The sequence below is a fragment of the Acanthochromis polyacanthus genome, chromosome 7 (genome assembly GCF_021347895.1).
Source record: "Acanthochromis polyacanthus isolate Apoly-LR-REF ecotype Palm Island chromosome 7, KAUST_Apoly_ChrSc, whole genome shotgun sequence".
NCBI classification, from domain to species: domain Eukaryota; kingdom Metazoa; phylum Chordata; class Actinopteri; family Pomacentridae; genus Acanthochromis; species Acanthochromis polyacanthus.
The window spans coordinates 455091-477169 of record NC_067119.1 but is presented as its reverse complement, the minus strand read 5'-3'; the positions used below and the strand labels follow the sequence as shown (position 1 = coordinate 477169).

At 45.9% G+C, this 22079-nt stretch overlaps 2 protein-coding genes across 3 annotated transcripts; both read right to left on the bottom strand.

Moving 5' to 3' along the window:
- Positions 1-1497: 1497 nt before the first annotated feature.
- phf19 (PHD finger protein 19) lies at positions 1498-9723 on the bottom strand. 2 transcript variants are annotated; one of them, XM_051950884.1, is made up of 14 exons: positions 9519-9723; positions 8978-9161; positions 8808-8889; positions 7929-8036; positions 7677-7771; positions 6294-6442; positions 6124-6219; positions 5852-6041; positions 4263-4330; positions 3952-4092; positions 3801-3861; positions 3644-3729; positions 3467-3556; positions 1498-2450 (listed from the first exon to the last, which is right to left on the bottom strand). In XM_051950884.1, exons 2-14 carry the CDS (start codon positions 9158-9160, stop codon positions 2129-2131), a joined length of 1671 nt encoding a protein of 556 aa, XP_051806844.1. In that variant the 5' UTR covers position 9161; positions 9519-9723; the 3' UTR covers positions 1498-2128. The 2 variants fall into 2 exon arrangements, with proteins under 2 accessions (XP_051806844.1, XP_051806845.1); XM_051950885.1 differs by having other exon boundaries at positions 3467-3553.
- A 579-nt stretch (positions 9724-10302) lies between these two features.
- Positions 10303-18787, bottom strand: LOC110970006 (fibrinogen C domain-containing protein 1-like). Its single transcript, XM_051950887.1, is given in 10 exon segments — positions 10303-10752; positions 10755-10778; positions 10864-11043; positions 11257-11353; positions 11741-11809; positions 11811-11878; positions 14579-14711; positions 14787-15144; positions 15233-15348; positions 15810-18787. Coding segments are annotated over 10 exon segments (1359 nt in total). The 5' UTR covers positions 15888-18787; the 3' UTR covers positions 10303-10516.
- Positions 18788-22079: the final 3292 nt, after the last annotated feature.

Sequence of the window (22079 nt, the reverse complement as noted above, 5' to 3'; positions counted from 1 at the left end):
AACAGGTGATGACAGGTGAGGACAGGTGAGGACAGGTGAGGACAGGTGATGACAGGTGAGGACAGGTGAGGACAGGTGAGAACAGGTGAGAACAGGTGAGAACAGGTGATGACAGGTGAGGACAGGTGATGACAGGTGATGATAGGTGATGACAGGTGAGGACAGGTGATGATAGGTGATGATAGGTGAGGACGGGTGAGGACGGGTGAGGACGGGTGAGGACGGGTGAGGACAGGTGATGACAGGTGATGACAGGTGATGACAGGTGAGGACAGGTGATGATAGGTGAGGACAGGTGATGACAGGTGAGGACAGGTGATGATAGGTGAGGACAGGTGATGATAGGTGATGATAGGTGATGATAGGTGAGGACAGGTGATGATAGGTGAGGACAGGTGAGGATAGGTGAGAACAGGTGATGATAGGTGAGAACAGGTGATGATAGGTGAGGACAGGTGAGGACAGGTGATGATAGGTGAGAACAGGTGATGATAGGTGAGGACAGGTGAGGACAGGTGATGATAGGTGAGGACAGGTGATGATAGGTGAGAACAGGTGATGATAGGTGAGGACAGGTGATGACAGGTGATGATAGGTGAGGACAGGTGATGATAGGTGAGGACAGGTGAGGACAGGTGAGGACAGGTGATGATAGGTGAGGACAGGTGATGACAGGTGAGGACAGGTGATGATAGGTGAGCACAGGTGATGATAGGTGAGCACAGGTGATGATAGGTGAGGACAGGTGAGGACAGGTGATGATAGGTGAGGACAGGTGATGATAGGTGAGGACAGGTGAGGACAGGTGAGGACAGGTGATGATAGGTGAGAACAGGTGATGATAGGTGAGGACAGGTGAGGACAGGTGATGATAGGTGAGGACAGGTGATGATAGGTGAGGATAGGTGAGGACAGGTGATGATAGGTGAGGATAGGTGAGGACAGGTGATGATAGGTGAGGATAGGTGAGGACAGGTGAGGACAGGTGATGATAGGTGAGGATAGGTGAGGACAGGTGAGGACAGGTGAGGACAGGTGATGATAGGTGATGATAGGTGAGGACAGGTGAGGACAGGTGATGATAGGTGAGGACAGGTGAGGACAGGTGAGGACAGGTGATGATAGGTGAGGACAGGTGAGAACAGGTGATGATAGGTGAGGACAGGTGAGGACAGGTGATGATAGGTGAGGACAGGTGAGGACAGGTGATGATAGGTGAGGACAGGTGAGGACAGGTGATGATAGGTGAGGACAGGTGAGGACAGGTGATGATAGGTGATGATAGGTGAGGACAGGTGAGGACAGGTGATGATAGGTGAGGACAGGTGAGAACAGGTGATGATAGGTGAGGACAGGTGAGGACAGGTGATGATAGGTGAGGACAGGTGAGGACAGGTGATGATAGGTGAGGACAGGTGAGGACAGGTGATGATAGGTGAGGACAGGTGAGGACAGGTGAGGCAGCATGCTGTTTGACAGCTGGGGGGCGCTACAGGAAGCTAACTCTGACTGTTTGACAAATCAGAGGAAAAGAAAAAGAATTCTACCTGCTGTCAGTCGGATCACAACAGGTAAGAACTACACACTAACATCACTGTGTGTGTGTGTGTGTGTGTGTGTGTGTGTGTGTGTGTGTGTGTGTGTGTGTGTGTGTGTGTGTGTGTGTGTGTGTGTGTGTTGGTTCTGGTCTTTGGCTGAACTTCAAAGTTTGCTTGTTTTCACTAAATACTGTTGACAGCATCATGAGAGGTTTGAATCCTGATTCATCCAAACTCACCTGAGAACCAAAGACACATACGACAGGTGTTTACGGGACACAGGGAGGACAGGTGTTTACGGGACACAGGGAGGACAGGTGTTTACGGGACACAGGGAGGACAGGTGTTTACGGGACACAGGGAGGACAGGTGTTTACGGGACACAGGGAGGACAGGTGTTTACGGGACACAAAAGGGACTAAGATTCATGTTTGTGTTGGCAGCAGGTTAAAATCACTAACTCAGATTAAAAGTGGACACCTCAGAGACATCAGGTGGTCCCTCAGGTCTCTATAATTCAGCAGCTGAGTTTGGAGAAACACGAATCAAAGCCTCTCAAACAGCCTGAACACTGCTGCTATAGTAACATCCTAATAAGGAGTCGTCCCCTCCCACTCCAGCAGGTACTGCACTGTCCCCTGAGGTGTGACCCGGCGGGCCAGCACCTGGTACCGCTCCCCGTTGGTCAGCCGCCCCGCCACACCAAAGTACGAGGAGATGGAGGAGTGCAGGTGGGAGGAGTCAGAGTGGAACTGTGAGGCGTCCGATAGCAGGTGGGCGGGGTCTGTTGATAAGTGGGCGTGTCTCGGGTCCTCCATTATCTCAGGAGGATCCTCCCCCACCTCACTGCGATTGGCCCACTGGCTGTAGCTGTTGCTCGGCAACTTCCTCTTCCTACTGCCCACCCTCCTCCTGAGAACACAGACAGACAGGTAGGACCACTGGTCAGACAGATTACAGATAAATGTTCTGGTCTGATAGCAGACCAGGAGAACTCTGGAACTCACTGACTTCTAGAACCTTCTTGTAGAACCTTTACCCTTTTGAGGTTCTACACGTCAGTCCCTCCAGGATTTTGCGAGCGTGTTTCATGATTGTTGCGGCAGAAAATGCCTGAATTCGCGGCAGCTTTTCTAAAAAATTGCGATAAAAGTTGCGATGTTTTAAGCTTATTTGTTGTGTTGAAACTGCGGCAGACAGTGAGAACTGCTAAAAAGCTGCATTTTTCCAGCTTGTAGAACATGTTTCAACACTGTGACAATATTTATTCTGAAATTAATTATTTAACGTTCCAACCCACTTCCACAACAGCTGGCACACCACGGTGGGACATGAGCAGACAGATACTGGTTTAACAGGACGTGGTTGTAGAGCTGCTGCACAAAATGAGAATTTACTGTTGAATGAATCACATTTGGACATATCTGTCAGTGGCTTAAAAAGTTCATTTCACTTCCTGGCACACACGTGTTCACAAACACACGCTCACGGCTTGTCACGCCAACTAACAAGAAGAGAGCAAAGTCCTCCACCAAGACTGTTCATGACCTGACCTTGTGCTGAACAGGTGTGTGTTCTGCATGTGTTCATACCGAATCACGTCACCTAAATATGTAGCGGGCGACGGGAATTGTCAGTGATGCAATTATCCTCCCGAAGAACAAAAACACAGCAACATTTCCCCACATAGCTGAGCTTTAAAGCCACTTGGAGGGAACCTAGAACCTTTGTGTGAAACTCTAGCACAGTGCTTTATAGTTGTAGAACCTTCACAGGAATCTTTAGAACCTCATTAAAGCCACCTGGAACCCACTGGAACACCCTTTATTCCTTCAGAAGAACACCTACAACCTTCCTGCAGATTTCTAGAACATGCATCAGAACTCTACAACCTCCTCAGGTATCTGTGGAACCTTGGATCTGGTTACCTGAAGTGGTAGGAGGTGCTGGTTGTAGCCGAACCCGAGGTGGAGGCGTCGGTGGAGTCCTGGTCGATGCTGACTGTTCTACTGGAGCTGCTGAAGAACAGCAGAACCGTCAAACTGTTCTGACAGCGTTCTGATCGCTGATCGATAACTGATGACTGATGAGAGTACTTATCTCACCTCTTGAGGCTCTGCAGCTCGTCCAGGGTGAAGTCGAAGATGTTGGCCATGTGGTGGTTGGAGGACCAGCTGCAGGACAACTCGTTCTGAAACACAGAACCACATCATCAGCACCACTGGAACGCACAGCTGAAACACCACAGAAGAACAGTCTTACGCTGGGAATGGCGTCTTCCAGCAGCCACCTGGACTTCCTCTTCTTCCTCTCAGACGCTCCGCTGCAGACACAGGTCATGTCATTACCACAAACAGGCTGAAGGACAGGAAAACGACACGAGTATCAAACTATTCTTCTGGTAAATACCAACCTGGCCGTGGTCTTCTTACGGCCCCGCCCCCCGTCCGTCTGAGCACGCTCAGGGAAAAGCTTGCAGGGGGGGTTGGGAGGAACCCGGGTCCTCAAACGAAAGATGCACTTCCTCTTCTTAATCTCCTTCCCACACAGAAACCTGAACACATTACATGTTAGCGTGTTAAACACAGGTTGGCGTGTAGAACACATGTTAGCATGTTGAACACATGTTAGCATGTTGAACACATGTTAGCATGTTGAACACATGTTAGCATGTTGAACACATGCTGATGTGCTGAACAGGTGCGTGTACAGATACGTTCTTACTTGCTCTTGTATTTGTTCAGAGCGTCCAGCAGGTGCTGCCCCCTCTCTGCTGGAGGAGTGTTGGACAGCTGAAAACACAAACAGCAGTTAGACCCGCTGCAGTGATCTGTCAGTGATCTGTCAGTGATCTGTCAGTGATCTGTTAGTGATCTGTCAGTGATCTGTCAGTGTTCTGTCAGTGATCTGTCAGTGATCTGTCAGTGATCTGTCAGGGTTCTGTCAGTGATCTGTCAGTGATCTGTCAGTGATCTGTCAGTGATCTGTCAGTGATCTGTCAGGGTTCTGTCAGTGATCTGTCAGTGATCTGTCAGGGTTCTGTCAGTGATCTGTCAGGGTTCTGTCAGTGATCTGTCAGGGTTCTGTCAGTGATCTGTCAGTGATCTGTCAGTGTTCTGTCAGTGATCTGTCAGTGATCTGTCAGTGTTCTGTCAGTGATCTGTCAGTGATCTGTCAGGGTTCTGTCAGTGATCTGTCAGTGATCTGTCAGGGTTCTGTCAGTGTTCTGTCAGTGATCTGTCAGTGTTCTGTCAGTGATCTGTCAGGGTTCTGTCAGTGATCTGTCAGTGATCTGTCAGTGATCTGTCAGGGTTCTGTCAGTGATCTGTCAGGGTTCTGTCAGTGATCTGTTAGTGATCTGTCAGTGATCTGTCAGTGATCTGTCAGTGTTCTGTCAGTGATCTGTCAGTGTTCTGTCAGTGATCTGTCAGTGTTCTGTCAGTGATCTGTCAGGGTTCTGTCAGTGATCTGTTAGTGATCTGTCAGTGATCTGTCAGTGATCTGTCAGGGTTCTGTCAGTGATCTGTCAGTGATCTGTCAGGGTTCTGTCAGTGATCTGTCAGTGATCTGTCAGGGTTCTGTCAGTGATCTGTCAGTGATCTGTCAGTGATCTGTCAGTGATCTGTCAGGGTTCTGTCAGTGATCTGTCAGTGATCTGTCAGTGATCTGTCAGTGATCTGTCAGGGTTCTGTCAGTGATCTGTCAGTGATCTGTCAGTGATCTGTCAGTGTTCTGTCAGTGATCTGTCAGTGATCTGTCAGTGATCTGTCAGTGATCTGTCAGGGTTCTGTCAGGGTTCTGTCAGTGATCTGTCTGTGATCTGTCTGTGATCTGTCAGGGTTCTGTCAGTGATCTGTCAGGGTTCTGTCAGTGATCTGTCAGTGATCTGTCAGGGTTCTGTCAGTGATCTGTCAGTGATCTGTCAGGGTTCTGTCTGTGATCTGTCAGTGATCTGTCAGGGTTCTGTCAGTGATCTGTCAGTGATCTGTCAGTGATCTGTCAGTGATCTGTCAGGGTTCTGTCAGGGTTCTGTCAGGGTTCTGTCAGTGATCTGTCAGGGTTCTGTCAGTGATCTGTCAGGGTTCTGTCGGTGATCTGTCGGGGATCTGTCGGGGATCTGTCGGGGATCTGTCGGGGTTCTGTCGGGGATCTGTCAGGGTTCTGTCAGGGTTCTGTCAGGGTTCTGTCAGGGTTCTGTTAGGTTAGGGTTCTGTCAGGGTTCTGTCAGGGTTCTGTCAGCGATCTGTTAGGGTTCTGTTAGGGTTCTGTTGGGGATCTGTCAGGGTTCTGACACGGTTCAGATGGTTCGCTACCTTTCCGAGCTGCAGATGCTCCCAGTTGGTGGACACGAAGGCGAGGATCTCGTCCAGCTCGAAGTACTTCTTCTTGCTGCTGACCGACAGGTTGTAGAGGACCAGGTGAACCACGTCCACCCACCTGAGGGACAGCCGGCGGACATACTCGGAGCCTTTATTACACACCGAGCAGAGGAACAGGTAGAACCTGAGCAGTGGGAGCAGAGAGAAAACATCAGGGTGCTACACCAAACACAGCAGGGGTAGGGAGCGGACGGAGAGGACGTCACCTGTCTCCGAACATCATGGACTCCTGCAGGCACTGAGTGCACGCTTCATGGAACCACTGCTGACACCTGAAGCACTGCAGCATCTTCAGGTACCACCTGCACACACAAACACCAGCATCAGCATCACACAGGTAACACCGCACCTGCAGCGCTCCCATTGGTCCTCTTACTCTCCGGGGCCGCCGCAGTAGCAGTAACACTGCTGCTGATTGGTCCGGTGCTGAGAGTCCCAGTCCAGAGAGTCCATCTCGTACGCCAGAACCTGCTTCATGGATGACAGGGCCTTCGCTATCGGACCTTTCTTCAGAGCTCCACCCTTCTGGAGGGGCAGAGAGATGGGTTAGAGGGACAGACAGGTTAGAGACACAGACAGGTTAGAGACAGACAGGTTAGAGACAGACGGGTTAGAGACAGACAGGTTAGAGAGACAGACGGGTTAGAGACAGACGGGTTAGAGAGACAGACGGGTTAGAGACAGACAGGTTAGAGAGACAGACAGGTTAGAGACACAGACAGGTTAGAGACACAGACAGGTTAGAGACACAGACAGGTTAGAGAGACAGACGGGTTAGAGACAGACAGGTTAGAGACACAGACAGGTTAGAGACAGACGGGTTAGAGACAGACAGGTTAGAGACAGACAGGTTAGAGACACAGACAGGTTAGAGACACAGACAGGTTAGAGACAGACGGGTTTAGAGACAGACAGGTTAGAGACAGACAGGTTAGAGAGACAGACAGGTTAGAGAGACAGACAGGTTAGAGACAGACGGGTTAGAGAAAGACAGGTTAGAGACAGACGGGTTAGAGACAGACAGGTTAGAGACAGACGGGTTAGAGACACAGACAGGTTAGAGACACAGACAGGTTAGAGAGACAGACAGGTTAGAGACAGACAGGTTAGAGACACAGACAGGTTAGAGACACAGACAGGTTAGAGACAGACAGCTTAGAGAGACAGACGGGTTAGAGACAGACAGGTTAGAGACAGACGGGTTAGACACAGACAGGTTAGAGACACAGACAGGTTAGAGACAGACAGACGGGTTAGAGACAGACAGACGGGTTAGAGACAGACAGGTTAGAGACAGACGGGTTAGAGACAGACAGACGGGTTAGAGACAGACAGGTTAGAGAGACACAGACAGGTTACAGAGACAGACAGGTTAGAGACAGACAGACGGGTTAGAGACAGACAGACGGGTTAGGGACAGACAGGTTAGAGACACAGACAGGTTAGAGACAGACAGGTTAGGGACAGACAGGTTAGAGACACAGACAGGTTAGAGACAGACAGGTTAGAGAGACAGACAGGTTAGAGAGACAGACGGGTTAGAAAGAGAGAGACAGGCAGAAATGCATTTTGAAAAAATAAAAAAATAAAAAAAAATAAAAAAAAAAGAAATGCATTTTGGGCTCCATTATATATAATTGTTCTTTACTGATTTCCCATAACCGATCAACTGATCTATCAGTTGAAGTGACACATAATCAATAGCTGATCAATATGATCAGATGGATATATACTGATCCTGCTGGATCAGGGAGTTTACCCGAACAGCCAGAGCAAAGACACAACGTCTGCAGAACCACGGACTGAGACTGCTGCTGCCCTCTACTGGAGGAACATGGCACTGCTGGTGGAAACCTGAGAGACAGACAGGCAGGCAGACAGGTGAGTTATCACCACCACCAGGTAAATAAATAAACGACTGATATTCTGGATCTGGTCTCGTTGACGGCCGGTATGATGTCACCACCGATCGATCAACTGTTTCTGATAAAACGATTGATCCACGACTCACCAATGCCACACTTCCCACAGATCAAGATCAGGTTGTTTGATTGGTTGTCAGAGTTTGGCCCCGCCTCCCGGCACACAGAGCACTGAGGCTCCTCCCCCGGGACTCCAGCTGCAACGTGATTGGACAGGAGAAGGTGAGCGGCACACACACAACTGTCTCTCTCTCTCTCTCTCTCTGTCCATCTGTCTGTCTCTCTCTGTGTCCACCTGTCTGTCTCTCTCTCTCTCTGTCCATCTGTCTGTCTCTCTCTCTCTGTCCACCTGTCTGTCTCTCTCTCTCTGTCCATCTGTCTGTCCCTCTCTCTCTGTCCACCTGTCTGTCTCTCTCTCTCTGTCCATCTGTCTGTCTGTCTCTCTCTCTCTGTCCACCTTTCTGTCTTTCTGTCCACCTGTCTGTCTGTCTCTCTCTCTCTGTCCACCTGTCTGTCTCTCTCCACCTGTCTGTCTCTATCTCTCTGTCCACCTGTCTGTCTCTCTCTCTCTCTGTCCATCTGTCTGTCTCTCTCTCTCTGTCCATCTGTCTGTCTGTCTCTCTCTCTCTGTCCACCTTTCTGTCTCTCTGTCCACCTGTCTGTCTCTCTGTCCACCTGTCTGTCTCTCTCTCTCTCTGTCCATCTGTCTGTCTCTCTCTCTCTGTCCATCTGTCTGTCTGTCTCTCTCTCTCTCTCTCTGTCCACCTTTCTGTCTTTCTGTCCACCTCTGTCTCTCTCTCTCTCTCTCTCTCTCTCTGTCCACCTGTCTGTCTCTCTCCACCTGTCTGTCACTATCTCTCTGTCCACCTGTCTGTCTCTCTCTCTCTGTCCATCTGTCTGTCTGTCTCTCTCTCTGTCCACCTTTCTGTCTTTCTCTCTCTCTCTCTGTCCACCTGTCTGTCTCTCACCGTGTTGGATGTCTTTCAAGAGGACCCAGAACTTGGAGTTGTCTTCAAACGTGACGAAGCAGCTCTGCCTGGGAGGGCTCACCTGTCCACCAATCAGAATGCAGACAGTTACCAGCCACTCACAGCACAGCATCCATACCGTTGCTATGGTTACCTGCGGAGAGGCTCACCCGCTGTATCTTTCCCAGGTAGTAGAGTCCATCTGACCAATGACAGAGGACAAACTGTCCCACACTCAGACTGGACTCCGCCTCCTCGTCCTCTTCCAGGCTCCGCTCACGCAGACATGACCTGTCCCCTGGAGACACCTCAGACTCTGCCCCACAGAAGGCTTCAATCAGGTCCTCAAACATCCTGCATAGACAGAGAGGGAGGCAGGGGGACAGTCAGTAATTTGCCATGATTCCTTCCTGAACTGTTTGAGGGGTTTTGACATGTTGGAGCATGCCCACTGTGGCTCCCCATCCACGTACCGCTAACTACCTAACCCCGTTCTCCGCTGGTAACTACCGGCCCGTTAACCAACAGGCTGAAATGGTAACTAGTTCACTGACACTGAGCTGTGTCACGGTCCGCCGTTAAACACTGACACTGGCCGGCTGTTCACCGGAGAGTGTTAAACGGGTGAAATAAACTACCGGGTAAATTTAAACTAACGGTGAAACCAACCAGAGCAGCAGCGGGTTATAATAGAAATCACAGCCGCCTCACCTCCTCTGATACGGGCGGCGTCTCTCCTTTCCCCGGTCCTCCGTTTACCGAACCACCGCCTGCAGCAACCGACGGATAGACAGACGGTGTGTGTGTCGGTGTCTCCGGTCCTTCAAAGGGTCTCTCTGTCTGTCTCTCTGTCTGTGTTTCCGAAGCCTAAACTTCAAACTTCTACCGTCGCCATTTTTTTCACTTTTCCCGCGAATCACGTTTGCGTATCTCGTCATCACCGAGCTGATCGTCATCACGCAGCGCCAGGAACTGTTGTGCCCATTCAAATCTCCGATGACTTTTTCAGACATTTTAGGAGCCTAACCTTTCATTGCGGAGCTATTTTTTTTAAGCCTAACCTTTTCACTCTGAAACTATTTTTTTTTTAATCTTCAGAGTTGTATTTTGGACTGAACTACAGACTCAGCTCAGATCAATTTTTTTAAGAAGTGCAGTTTTAAATAAATTCATGTGATGTCTAAACTACATCGAACATCTTTTAATACTGGTCTGTTCATAAAACAAGACATTGGTCTGAAATATGTTTTTCTACTGTTAACAAATGTCAAAATACAATATTAATAATAATAGAAGAACACTTTTAGAAAGCAAGATTTATTTATTACTAAACACATGACATATTAAAACATGATGTAGGATTTATTTGTTGAATTATATGTATTTAATCTACTATTAAAATCAGCTGTGAGCCACCTGATACATGATCTGAACCGATCAGAGGTTACTGATCCGTGATCAGCAGGAGATCAGAAGGAGGCGGGGCAGTCAGTCATCAATATCAAACTTTATTGATTAGAACACCTTAGCAGGAACAACTCAACATTTTCACATCATTTTATAAAACAGCTCTTCTTCTCTGAAGTTCTCCATGGGTGGAGTCAGGGGAGGGTTATGGGTGAAGTCAGAGGTCAGGGGCAGGCTTATGGGTCAGGGTGGGATATATAGTTTAGGGGCGGAGTTATGGGTTAGAGTTTGGGGGTATATATTCAGGACTTGGGTCTGGTACTGGGTCGGACCTTCATCTCGGTGAACCTTAGCGAGTACTGCCAGCCCGTCCAGCTGGACCACTCCACTCCGTCAGCGTAGGAGGCGTGGCCTCCCCTCAGGTACTGGCCGTTCAGGTTGGAGGTGTGGCAGTTCCGGTACCACCAAGCCCCCTGGTAGTACGCCGCACAGTTGTTCTCCGACTGGTCCTGGTCCCGGTCTTTGGTGGTGAACTGCATCCAGAGTGCTTCAGAAGGGAGTCACCTGGAGAACAGACCAACACCTGCTGGTAGTACCGAGTACTACGCTCCAGTACTGTGTAGTACTGTGTAGTACTGAATAGTAGTACCTGCCGTCCCAGAGTACCCCTCCACCTCCAGCGGGTATCCGTCCTCTTCAGGGTTCACTGAGTCTCGGCCAACAGAGAAATGGGAGTAATGAGCGAACGCTGTGGCGTTATCGAAGTCAGACATGTCAATACGCAACTCATAAACCCCAGATCTGGTCAGGGAGTGGACCCTCTGAAGACCTGAGAGAGGACAGACAGAAGGACAGACAGACAAAAGGACAGACAGACAGACCGTAGGACAGACAGGCAGAAAGTCTTCACTCGGTTGATTTAGAACATTGATGATTAAATGTTTTTTTCTATCACTCTATCAGCTTAGAATTGTGTCCATCAGTGTGGTCCATCAGTGTGTGTGTGTGTGTCCATCAGTGTGTCCATCAGTGTGTCTCACACCTAGCCAGTGTTCTCCATTGGTCGTCCCGAAGCCATCTCTGTAGGCGTCCCATCCTCTGAAGAAGTTCACTGATCCGTCCTCCCTCCTCTGGAACACCTGGAACCACACAGTTCTACCGTTAACGTCCACTTCTACCATTAACCGCCGACAGTTCTACAGTTAACGTCCAGTTCTACTGTTAACATCCTACAGTTCTACCGTTAATGTCCAGTTCTACGGTTAACGTCCTACAGTTCTACCATTCAATCTAAAGACCTGCAGCTTCATGGAAACAGAACAACATGAAGGAATAGAGAGAACTCATCCTGTAGCTGTTTTTCTATCTCCATGTTTCCAGACTTTTCCTCTCTACTCTGCTCCTCAGCTGTAGAAGTTGTTTCAACATGCTGGATGGATCTCCACCTACTGCTCCCCTGTTCACTCTTTCTGCTGCATTTATATATGTATTCATCCAGTAGCTTTAGTGTCTTTGTGTCTTCGTACCGTCCACCCTCCTCCGTCGGTGCTCATGTCACAGTAAACCATGAAGCCGTCGGGGTCGTGGGTTGGAAAACACTGAATAAACTCCGTTCTGTGAGACGCCGGATGCCTGAACGTCGCTGCAGTCTCTGGGTCTGAGAGCTGAAGGACACAAACAGACAGTAGGCGGGTTAGGCTAATGGCTAATGACTTGAACTAATTCTGATCAGTGGTTCTCTGCAGAAACTCCTGCAGCTCATTTTCCTGTGTAAACCTGCTAATGGTGTAAAACTGCTAACGGTATAAACCTGCTACTGTCTGCGCGAATGGGCACAATTTATTACTGGACCGTGGACCAGTAAACAGTAATTTTTTACTGGACCGAAACAGTTTTTACTGGACCAAATATTTTATGCACAAATGTACCAAAAGTTGATGTATAATTTAATTTTAATAATTGTTATACAAATTTACTACTTTATTAATTATGTCCCAGATACAACACGACGCCCATGGGCGAAGAGAAATTACCGTTTTTATATAGAATAAACCATACAAAACTAACTATTGGATAAAGAAAAGCACTCATTTGAGATCAAAACATAAATCATGTACTCAACCATGCTAGAAGTATAAATCACAGAGCAATGTGGCTGGGTCAAGCAGAGCGACCTTGTAGAAGCGAAATGAGGTGTGGTTTATTTATTTTCTGTTTATATCATGCATTTTTATCGCGTGATATCGCTGTTCACACAAGAGCCTCTCTGAGGAGCAGCCCTCCCCATCCGGACGGCTGCGCTTGCTGTGTGCTTTGACTTTCAGAGCAAGACGGCGGCGCTTCGTTCCGTTGCGCGGCGCGATCACATTATGTGGAACTTCAGGGTTACAGGAAAAAAATTACACCGGACATGAGACTGGTAATGTAGTAAGTTTTACCGGACTTTTGGTACACAATCGGATTTGACCGATGGTCCGACGTCATTGGCGCACACTGCTGCTATCGGTGTGAACCTGCGAACGATGTGACCCTGCTGACAGTGTTAACCCGTTAACGGTGTAAACCTGCTAACAATGTCAACCAGCTAATGGGGTAAACTTGCAAAGGGTGGTGAACCTGCTAATGGTGTAAACCTACTAAAAATATAAACCAGTTAACGGTGTAAACCTGCTAACGATATAACCTGCTAATGTGTAAACCGGCTAATGATGTAAACCTGCTAACGTTGTAAACCTGATAGCAATGTAAAACCTGCTAACACTATAAACCTGCTAACGATACAAACCTGCTAACGATGTAAACCTGCTAACGTTGTAAACCTGATAGCAATGTAAAACCTGCTAACACTATAAAACCTGCTAACGATACAAACCTGCTAACGATGTAAACCTGCTAACGTTGTAAACCTGATAGCAATGTAAAACCTGCCTAACACTATAAACCTGCTAATGATACAAACCTGCTAACGATGTAAACCTGCTAACGTTGTAAACCTGATAGCAATGTAAAACCTGCTAACACTATAAACCTGCTAATGATACAAACCTGCTAACGATGTAAACCTGCTAACAGTGTAAATCTGATGTTAGTAGGGTTAGTACAGTTACTTAAGGTTAGTAGTGTTAGTAGGGTTAGTTAAGGTTAGTAGGGATAGTTAGGATTAGTAGGGATAGTTAGGGTTAGTAGGGCTAGTAAAGGTTAATAGAGTTAGTAGGGTTAGGGATAGTAGGGTTACTTTAGGTTAGTAGGGTTAGTTAAGGTTAGTAGGGTTAGCAGAGTTAGTAAGGTTAGTGGGGTTAGGTTAGAGGGAACCCCGAGGGAACGAGGAGGAGGTAATATTACTATGAAGGAAGCTGGAGGAGTAATGAACATATCGCAGAGCAGTGAGCCAGAGGGAGGTTTACTGCAGATCAGTGGTTTAATCGGTTCAATCAGGATTATTGCAGCGACCAAAGACTCCTGCTGAGATGCTGCAGTCATCAGGCAGACCTCAGTCCAACACTGAGCTGCTGCTCAAACATCATACTTGTGATAAATATGGGATGATCAGCTGATGTTCTGTCTGCTCTGTGGATTGGATCTGACCACTAACACTTGCCCAGGTGCTCTGTTAGTTTCATGTTGGAGCAGCTCTGTGAAGTTGAAGCTGAATTTGAATCGTTTGAATCTGAAATGTTGAACTTGAACAGTTTTATCAAGTTATTCTGGGGTTCTGCTTGACCTTCACGATAAAACTTGGCTGTGAATGTCCACATTCAGTCTGAATTCAGTCTGTATGTTACCTATGTGTAACCTGTATGCTACCTATGTATTACCTGTATGTTACCTATGTGTTACCTGTATGTTATCTATGTGTTACCTGTATGTTACCTGTATGTTACCTATGTGTTACCTGTGTGTTACCTGTATGTTATCTATGTGTTACCTGTATGTTACCTATGTGTTACCTGTGTGTTACCTGTAGTTATCTATGTGTTACCTGTATGTTACCTATGTGTTACCTGTATGTTACCTGTATGTTACATATGTGTTACCTGTGTGTTACCTGTGTTACCTGTATGTTACCTATGTGTTACCTGTGTGTTACCTATGTGTTACCTGTATGTTACCTGCATGTTACTTGTGTGTTACCTGTATGTTACCTATGTGTTACCTGTATGTTACCTGTATGTTACATATGTGTTACCTGTGTTACCTGTATGTTACCTATGTGTTACCTGTATGTTACCTATGTGTTACCTGTATGTTACCTGTATGTTACATATGTGTTACCTGTGTGTTACCTATGTGTTACCTGTGTGTTACCTATGTGTTACCTGTATGTTACCTGCATGTTACTTGTGTGTTACCTGTCCATATGTTACCTGTGAACGAACTCTCTCTGCTCAGCTCACTCTTCAGCCTCCTCAGACTCTCCATCTCCCTCTGCAGGCTGAGCAGAGAATCACTGAAACCTGCCGTTAGCTTCATTACACCTGCATGGCTGTCAGATAACACCTGCACAGGTACACGTAGGGAGGAGTTCAGTCTTTGTCCATAAACTGAAGTGAACTGATGGAACATGACATCTACCTGGATGATGCGGCTCTGGTCACTCTGCAGTCCATCCAGCTGCTGGTTCAGAACACCTTGACCTCTTTTCAGCGAATCAGCTTCCAGCCTCAGGTTGTGGGCATGGCCTGCTAACCCCTTCAGCTCCTCGCCCAGCTTCTGCAGCAGTCCCCTCTCCTGCCAGTCTGTGTTGTGATTGGACAGCGTCGTCAGCAGTGAGCTCTGCAGCGCCTCCCAGCGGACGAAGTGCTCGCTGAAGTCCGGACAGTTTGGGTCCAGAAAGATGCTGATTGGTTCTCCATCCACGACACGCGAGACCGTCACCAGGGCACCAGAGTCTTTGGGATTGGTCAAAATCACAGGTGGAGAGACTCCGCCCCTGTTACCATGACAACCATACGTTTACACTAAGGAAGAAAAAAACACCCACAGCTAACCAGAGGGTGACGGACAGACAGGTGAGTTACCTGCTGATGAAGGGTAGAGGATACTGGTTCAGGTACAGGATAGTCATGGTTGTCGTGACAGCGGCTGCTATGACAACCAGCGTGACAACAGACCATAACAGGACGCTGCAGCACCTCTGAAGACACACAGAAAACACACACAGAGCCATGTTCAGCACCTGATCACACACCTGAACCTACACCTGAGCTGACAGGTGTTCCTGAGAGGTAAACATTATCAGGTATCAATACTAAAGGTGATCAATCAGAGGAAGAGTTCAGTCTGCAGAATTTATAAATCAGGTGTTAATGTGAGGAATAAATCCTGTGTGTTCCTGTTTAATCTGGAGATCCTCAACAGATTAAAGAACCAACAGCTGCTGCAGATTAAACACTCTGATCCAACAGTTTAACTCCAGATTAACACCAGTTAGCTCTCAGACTGACGCTATGCTAAAGGCTGATGTAGCACTGGGAGGCTAACAGCTAATATAGCAATGGCAGACTAGCAGCTAATGAACAATATGAGGCTAAAAACTAATATAGCAGTGTGAGGCTAACAGCTAATGTAGCACTGTGAGGCTAACAGCTAGCTAACCTTGTGCGTGTTGGGGCGCTTGCTATCGAGTTCAGAGCTGCTGTTGTTCATGATGGTCCACCGGTCATTCAGCATCATCCTGAAACACAAACAGAGTCTGAAGTTCTCGCTAAAACCTCCTCAGTGACCTCTTTAGAACCTCATGTAGGACTGTTAATACTGACTCCTAGAACTTCATCTTCAAGGCCCATGGTACCGGTAAATTGCTGCTATACATCCAAGAAGATCTAGAACCTTCCCAAAGACCCCCACAGCTTCTCAGTGACCCCAGAACCTACTCAGAACTCTACTATGACCCATGCTTGGATCTGGAGAATCTTCTGAAAACCCAGAGCCTTACTCCAATAACCTCTAGAACCCTCTCTGTGATCCTGTGGCCCTTCTTAAACACTAACAAAACCTCAAAGAAGTTTTTCATGGAACCCTACACCCCCTCCTAAAGAAATCTTTTTTTTTTTAACTTTAAGGAACCCTTAGAGCCAACCTACCTGTTCCTCTAGAGGACCTACCTTTACAATAAGACCTTCTACACTTTCCAAGTGGTCTTTAAAACTCTCCAGATGATCGTAGAACCTTCCCATGGACCTCTAGAACCCTAACGTTGTTTGTAGAGTCTCATCTTACAATTTTAGAACCCAAAAATGACAATTTATTCTTTCTTAACAACAATGTACTTTTCTTTGTACCTCTTTTAGAACCTGTAGAACCTCCTGTGGGTGTTCTAGAACCAAACTACACAGCTGGAAACTTTTTATTCTAAAAGCATTCTTAGAACATGACTGTGAAATTTTAGTGTTTGGGATGTTTTTATCTTTCTTTCCCAAAATGTCTTTCTTCAAGTAGAACATTCTCTGAAAACAGTCTAACAATGCTTGATGTTCTGTAAAATCCTTGGTAGAACAGCATGTTTTTACTGATTGCTAAAGGATGTTGTTCTTTGAAAACATTGTGATGTTTTGTGTTCATGTTGTTAAAGGTTTTGATACGATCATTAGAACATCACATCATAACTTTCATAAACAATAAACACGTCATTAACACTAATTAAATCCTTTCAGAACCACATGTAAAGCAGAGAAAGCAAAGCTCCAGTTCTAAGCTGTTTTCAGAACATAAAGCATTGAATGTTTGAGTTCCACCATCTCTGTTTACAGTCACAGTTTAAAATACAACTCACAGACCTCAGGTTCCACTGCAGATCCTCCAGAACCAAACTAGGTCGTCACAAACTGGAACGTCTCAATGGTTCTTTGTTCCATTCAGTCAGGTTTGCAGACCTGCTGAGAACTTTGACGGAGATATTTCGTCCACTGCTTGGTTCCACAGCTGAAGGTTCTGCAGCTACAAAAACTTTTTTGACCAACAAACCCAGCAGCTCTTAGAACTTTCTAAATGACGCCTAGAACCTTCTTGAAGATCCTTCATCCTGTTCTGAGTGTTGTGATGAAAATAATCATTTGGTAGAAGTGGAATAGGATGACGTGGAACCTGATTTTAAGGCCATTTGATAGATCTCCCGAACCTTTGAATTGACCACAGACTTCTAAAACCTGGAGGTTTCTTTAAAACCCCTGGAACAGTGCATTAGTCATCTAGGTCCTTTCTTTGCATTCTTGTAAAACCTCATCAAGGTCATGTAGAACCCACTGTGACACCTACGTCTTCCTCAGTGACGCCTTTATCCTCCTGAAAAACATCTAGAACCTCCCTGCAGACCTTCAGAACAGTGTATTGGACTTGTAGAGCATTCTCAGGATAATAAAACCTCATCAACATCATCTAGAACTTTCCTGAAGACTTTTAGAACATTGCATCAGACTTGTAGAACCTTCCAAGGTACGTTCAAGACCTTAGAACCCATGGTGATACCCACACATCTCTTGATGATCCCTATATCCTTCTGAAGTCCATCTAGATGAACAGTAGATCCTGCTGAGGCCCTCGTGGAACATCATACCATCTCTACAGGGATCCTCAGTGACCTGTTGGATCTCTCTTTTTGCACTTCATCATGACCAGTGACTGTCGGAACCTTCCTTCAGAACCTGAGCGTCTGCAGAGATCTGTTCTTAACCCTGAGCAGGTGGTTGGTCGGTTCTCTCTGAGGTTCTGTCAGCTTCACTTAGATCTGACTTGAGACGCCCGACTGTGACAGAAACACCATGTCCAAACTCTGGTTTGTGTTCTGTTGACGTTCTATTTTGGAACACACTGAAGCAGACCAACATCTCAACAACTCCTGAACATGTTGGTTCTTATTCTGCGAACGTTTCATAGTCCAGACGTGAGCACAATGTTCTCTGGGTTCATCATCAGAACTTTCTGAAGGTTCTTTAGCTGCAGCTTTCCGCAAACCCCAGATGCGAGGTTCCATCTTTTTATTTTAAATTTTGATTTCATTTCTAGGTTTTGCTGGTTTAATCCAACATGTACTAGAAGAATGATTTAGTGTTTCCCTGCAGGTTCTACTGACGTTCTCCATGAAGTCCACTAATCATCCATAGAAGAAGATCATGAAGCTCCTCTGTTCAGTTTAAAAGTTCATCTGAACTTCAGTTTCTGACAGTTTGAACAGCAGCTGCTCTCACACCTGGAGTCGTCCAGCACTGATCAGTGATCAATAATCAATAACTCACCTGACTGTCTCAATAATCAGTAATCAATAATGAATAACTTACCTGACTGTCTTCAGGCTTCAGGTGAATCACATTAAAATAAACTTTTTTGTCCGTATGCTTGAAGACGTGTGGCGTGTTCAGATCATCACGGAATCTCAGGGACCATCTGGTGTGGGGAAGGAGGGGGGAGGAGCTGTGATAATCTGATTGGTTTAAAGCAGGCTTGTTCATTTAATGGTTCCACTATTTACTAACCTGTAGAGAACACATGGAACCATCAGAACTATTTAATGAACCTGTAGAGAACACGTGGAACCATCAGAACTATTTTACTAACCTGTAGAGAACAAGTGGAACCATCAGAACTATTTTACTAACCTGTAGAGAACAAATGGAACCATCAGAACTATTTAATGACCTGTAGAGAACAAGTGGAACCATCAGAACTATTTTACTAATCTGTAGAGAACACATGGAACCATCAGAACTATTTAATGAACCTGTAGAGAACAAGTGGAACCATCAGAACTATTTAATGAACCTGTAGAGAACAAGTGGAACCATCAGAACTATTTTACTAACCTGTAGAGAACAAATGGAACCATCAGAAACTATTTAATGAACCTGTAGAGAACAAGTGGAACCATCAGAACTATTTTACTAATCTGTAGAGAACACATGGAACCATCAGAACTATTTAATGAACCTGTAGAGAACAAGTGGAACCATCAGAACTATTTTACTAACCTGTAGAGAACACATGGAACCATCAGAACTATTTAATGAACCTGTAGAGAACAAGTGGAACCATCAGAACTATTTTACTAACCTGTAGAGAACAAATGGAACCATCAGAACTATTTAATGAACCTGTAGAGAACAAGTGGAACCATCAGAACTATTTTACTAATCTGTAGAGAACACATGGAACCATCAGAACTATTTAATGAACCTGTAGAGAACAAGTGGAACCATCAGAACTATTTTACTAACCTGTAGAGAACACATGGAACCATCAGAACTATTTAATGAACCTGTAGAGAACAAGTGGAACCATCAGAACTATTTTACTAACCTGTAGAGAACAAATGGAACCATCAGAACTATTTAATGAACCTGTAGAGAACAAGTGGAACCATCAGAACTATTTTACTAATCTGTAGAGAACAAATGGAACCATCAGAACTATTTAATGAACCTGTAGAGAACAAGTGGAACCATCAGAACTATTTTACTAATCTGTAGAGAACACATGGAACCATCAGAACTATTTAATGAACCTGTAGAGAACACATGGAACCATCAGAACTATTTTACTAACCTGTAGAGAACACATGGAACCATCAGAACTATTTAATGAACCTGTAGAGAACACGTGGAACCATCAGAACTATTTTACTAATCTGTAGAGAACACATGGAACCATCAGAACTATTTTACTAACCTGTAGAGAACAAGTGGAACCATCAGAACTATTTAATGAACCTGTAGAGAACACATGGAACCATCAGAACTATTTTACTAACCTGTAGAGAACACATGGAACCATCAGAACTATTTAATGAACCTGTAGAGAACACGTGGAACCATCAGAACTATTTTACTAACCTGTAGAGAACAAGTGGAACCATCAGAACTATTTACTAACCTGTAGAGAACAAATGGAACCATCAGAACTATTTAATGAACCTGTAGAGAACAAGTGGAACCATCAGAACTATTTTACTAATCTGTAGAGAACAAATGGAACCATCAGAACTATTTAATGAACCTGTAGAGAACAAGTGGAACCATCAGAACTGTTTTACTAACCTGTAGAGAACACATGGAACCATCAGAACTATTTAATGAACCTGTAGAGAACAAATGGAACCATCAGAACTATTTTACTAACCTGTAGAGAACACATGGAACCATCAGAACTATTTAATGAACCTGTAGAGAACAAATGGAACCATCAGAACTATTTAATGAACCTGTAGAGAACAAGTGGAACCATCAGAACTATTTTACTAATCTGTAGAGAACAAATGGAACCATCAGAACTATTTAATGAACCTGTAGAGAACAAGTGGAACCATCAGAACTATTTTACTAATCTGTAGAGAACACATGGAACCATCAGAACTATTTAATGAACCTGTAGAGAACAAGTGGAACCATCAGAACTATTTTACTAACCTGTAGAGAACAAATGGAACCATCAGAACTATTTAATGAACCTGTAGAGAACAAGTGGAACCATCAGAACTATTTTACTAACCTGTAGAGAACAAATGGAACCATCAGAACTATTTAATGAACCTGTAGAGAACAAGTGGAACCATCAGAACTATTTTACTAATCTGTAGAGAACAAATGGAACCATCAGAACTATTTAATGAACCTGTAGAGAACAAGTGGAACCATCAGAACTATTTTACTAACCTGTAGAGAACAAGTGGAACCATCAGAACTATTTTACTAACCTGTAGAGAACACATGGAACCATCAGAACTATTTTACTAATCTGTAGAGAACAAATGGAACCATCAGAACTATTTAATGAACCTGTAGAGAACAAGTGGAACCATCAGAACTGTTTTAATGAACCTGTAGAGAACAAATGGAACCATCAGAACTATTTAATGAACCTGTAGAGAACACGTGGAACCATCAGAACTATTTTACTAATCTGTAGAGAACAAGTGGAACCATCAGAACTATTTTACTAACCTGTAGAGAACACATGGAACCATCAGAACTATTTTACTAATCTGTAGAGAACAAATGGAACCATCAGAACTATTTAATGAACCTGTAGAGAACAAATGGAACCATCAGAACTATTTTACTAACCTGTAGAGAACACATGGAACCATCAGAACTATTTTACTAATCTGTAGAGAACAAATGGAACCATCAGAACTATTTAATGAACCTGTAGAGAACAAGTGGAACCATCAGAACTGTTTTAATGAACCTGTAGAGAACACGTGGAACCATCAGAACTATTTTACTAACCTGTAGAGAACACGTGGAACCATCAGAACCATTTTACTTGTCAGGGCTCCCTCCTCACCCCCGTCCTTCCCACCTGACATCCCCAAATACCCCTTTTCCCATCTGTTTCCTCCCACTCATGCTTCTCTCCCCCTCTCCTGTTCTTCTGCCCTGTCTGTCTCCCATCCACTCCTCTGCCCTGCCTATCTCCCATCTGCTCCCCTGCCCTGTCTTTCCCCTGCAGCTCGGTGCCTGAGTGGAGTCTAGCGTCTCAGCTGACTCCACTCAGGCAATCAACCACCTCCATGGCTCCCGGGCAGCTGACGATCATCATGCTAACGACTCACCCCTACAATAAGTACCGGCTCAGCCTTCCACTCCCTGCCAGAGGATTGAACAAGAACTACTCATTCAGCTGCCCGGGATCCCCCGCCATCCTCCTTCCCCTCCGGCTCTCCCGACAAGTCCTCACCGGTTTCCCCTGCCTGGACCCCCACTCCTGCCTGGATCCCCACTCCTGCCTGGAGCCCCCACTCCTGCCTGGAGCCCCCACTCCTGCCTGGAGCCCCCACTCCTGCCTGGAGCCCCCACTCCTGCCTGGATCCCCACTCCTGCCTGGATCCCCACTCCTGCCTGGAGCCCCCACTCCTGCCTGGAGCCCCCACTCCTG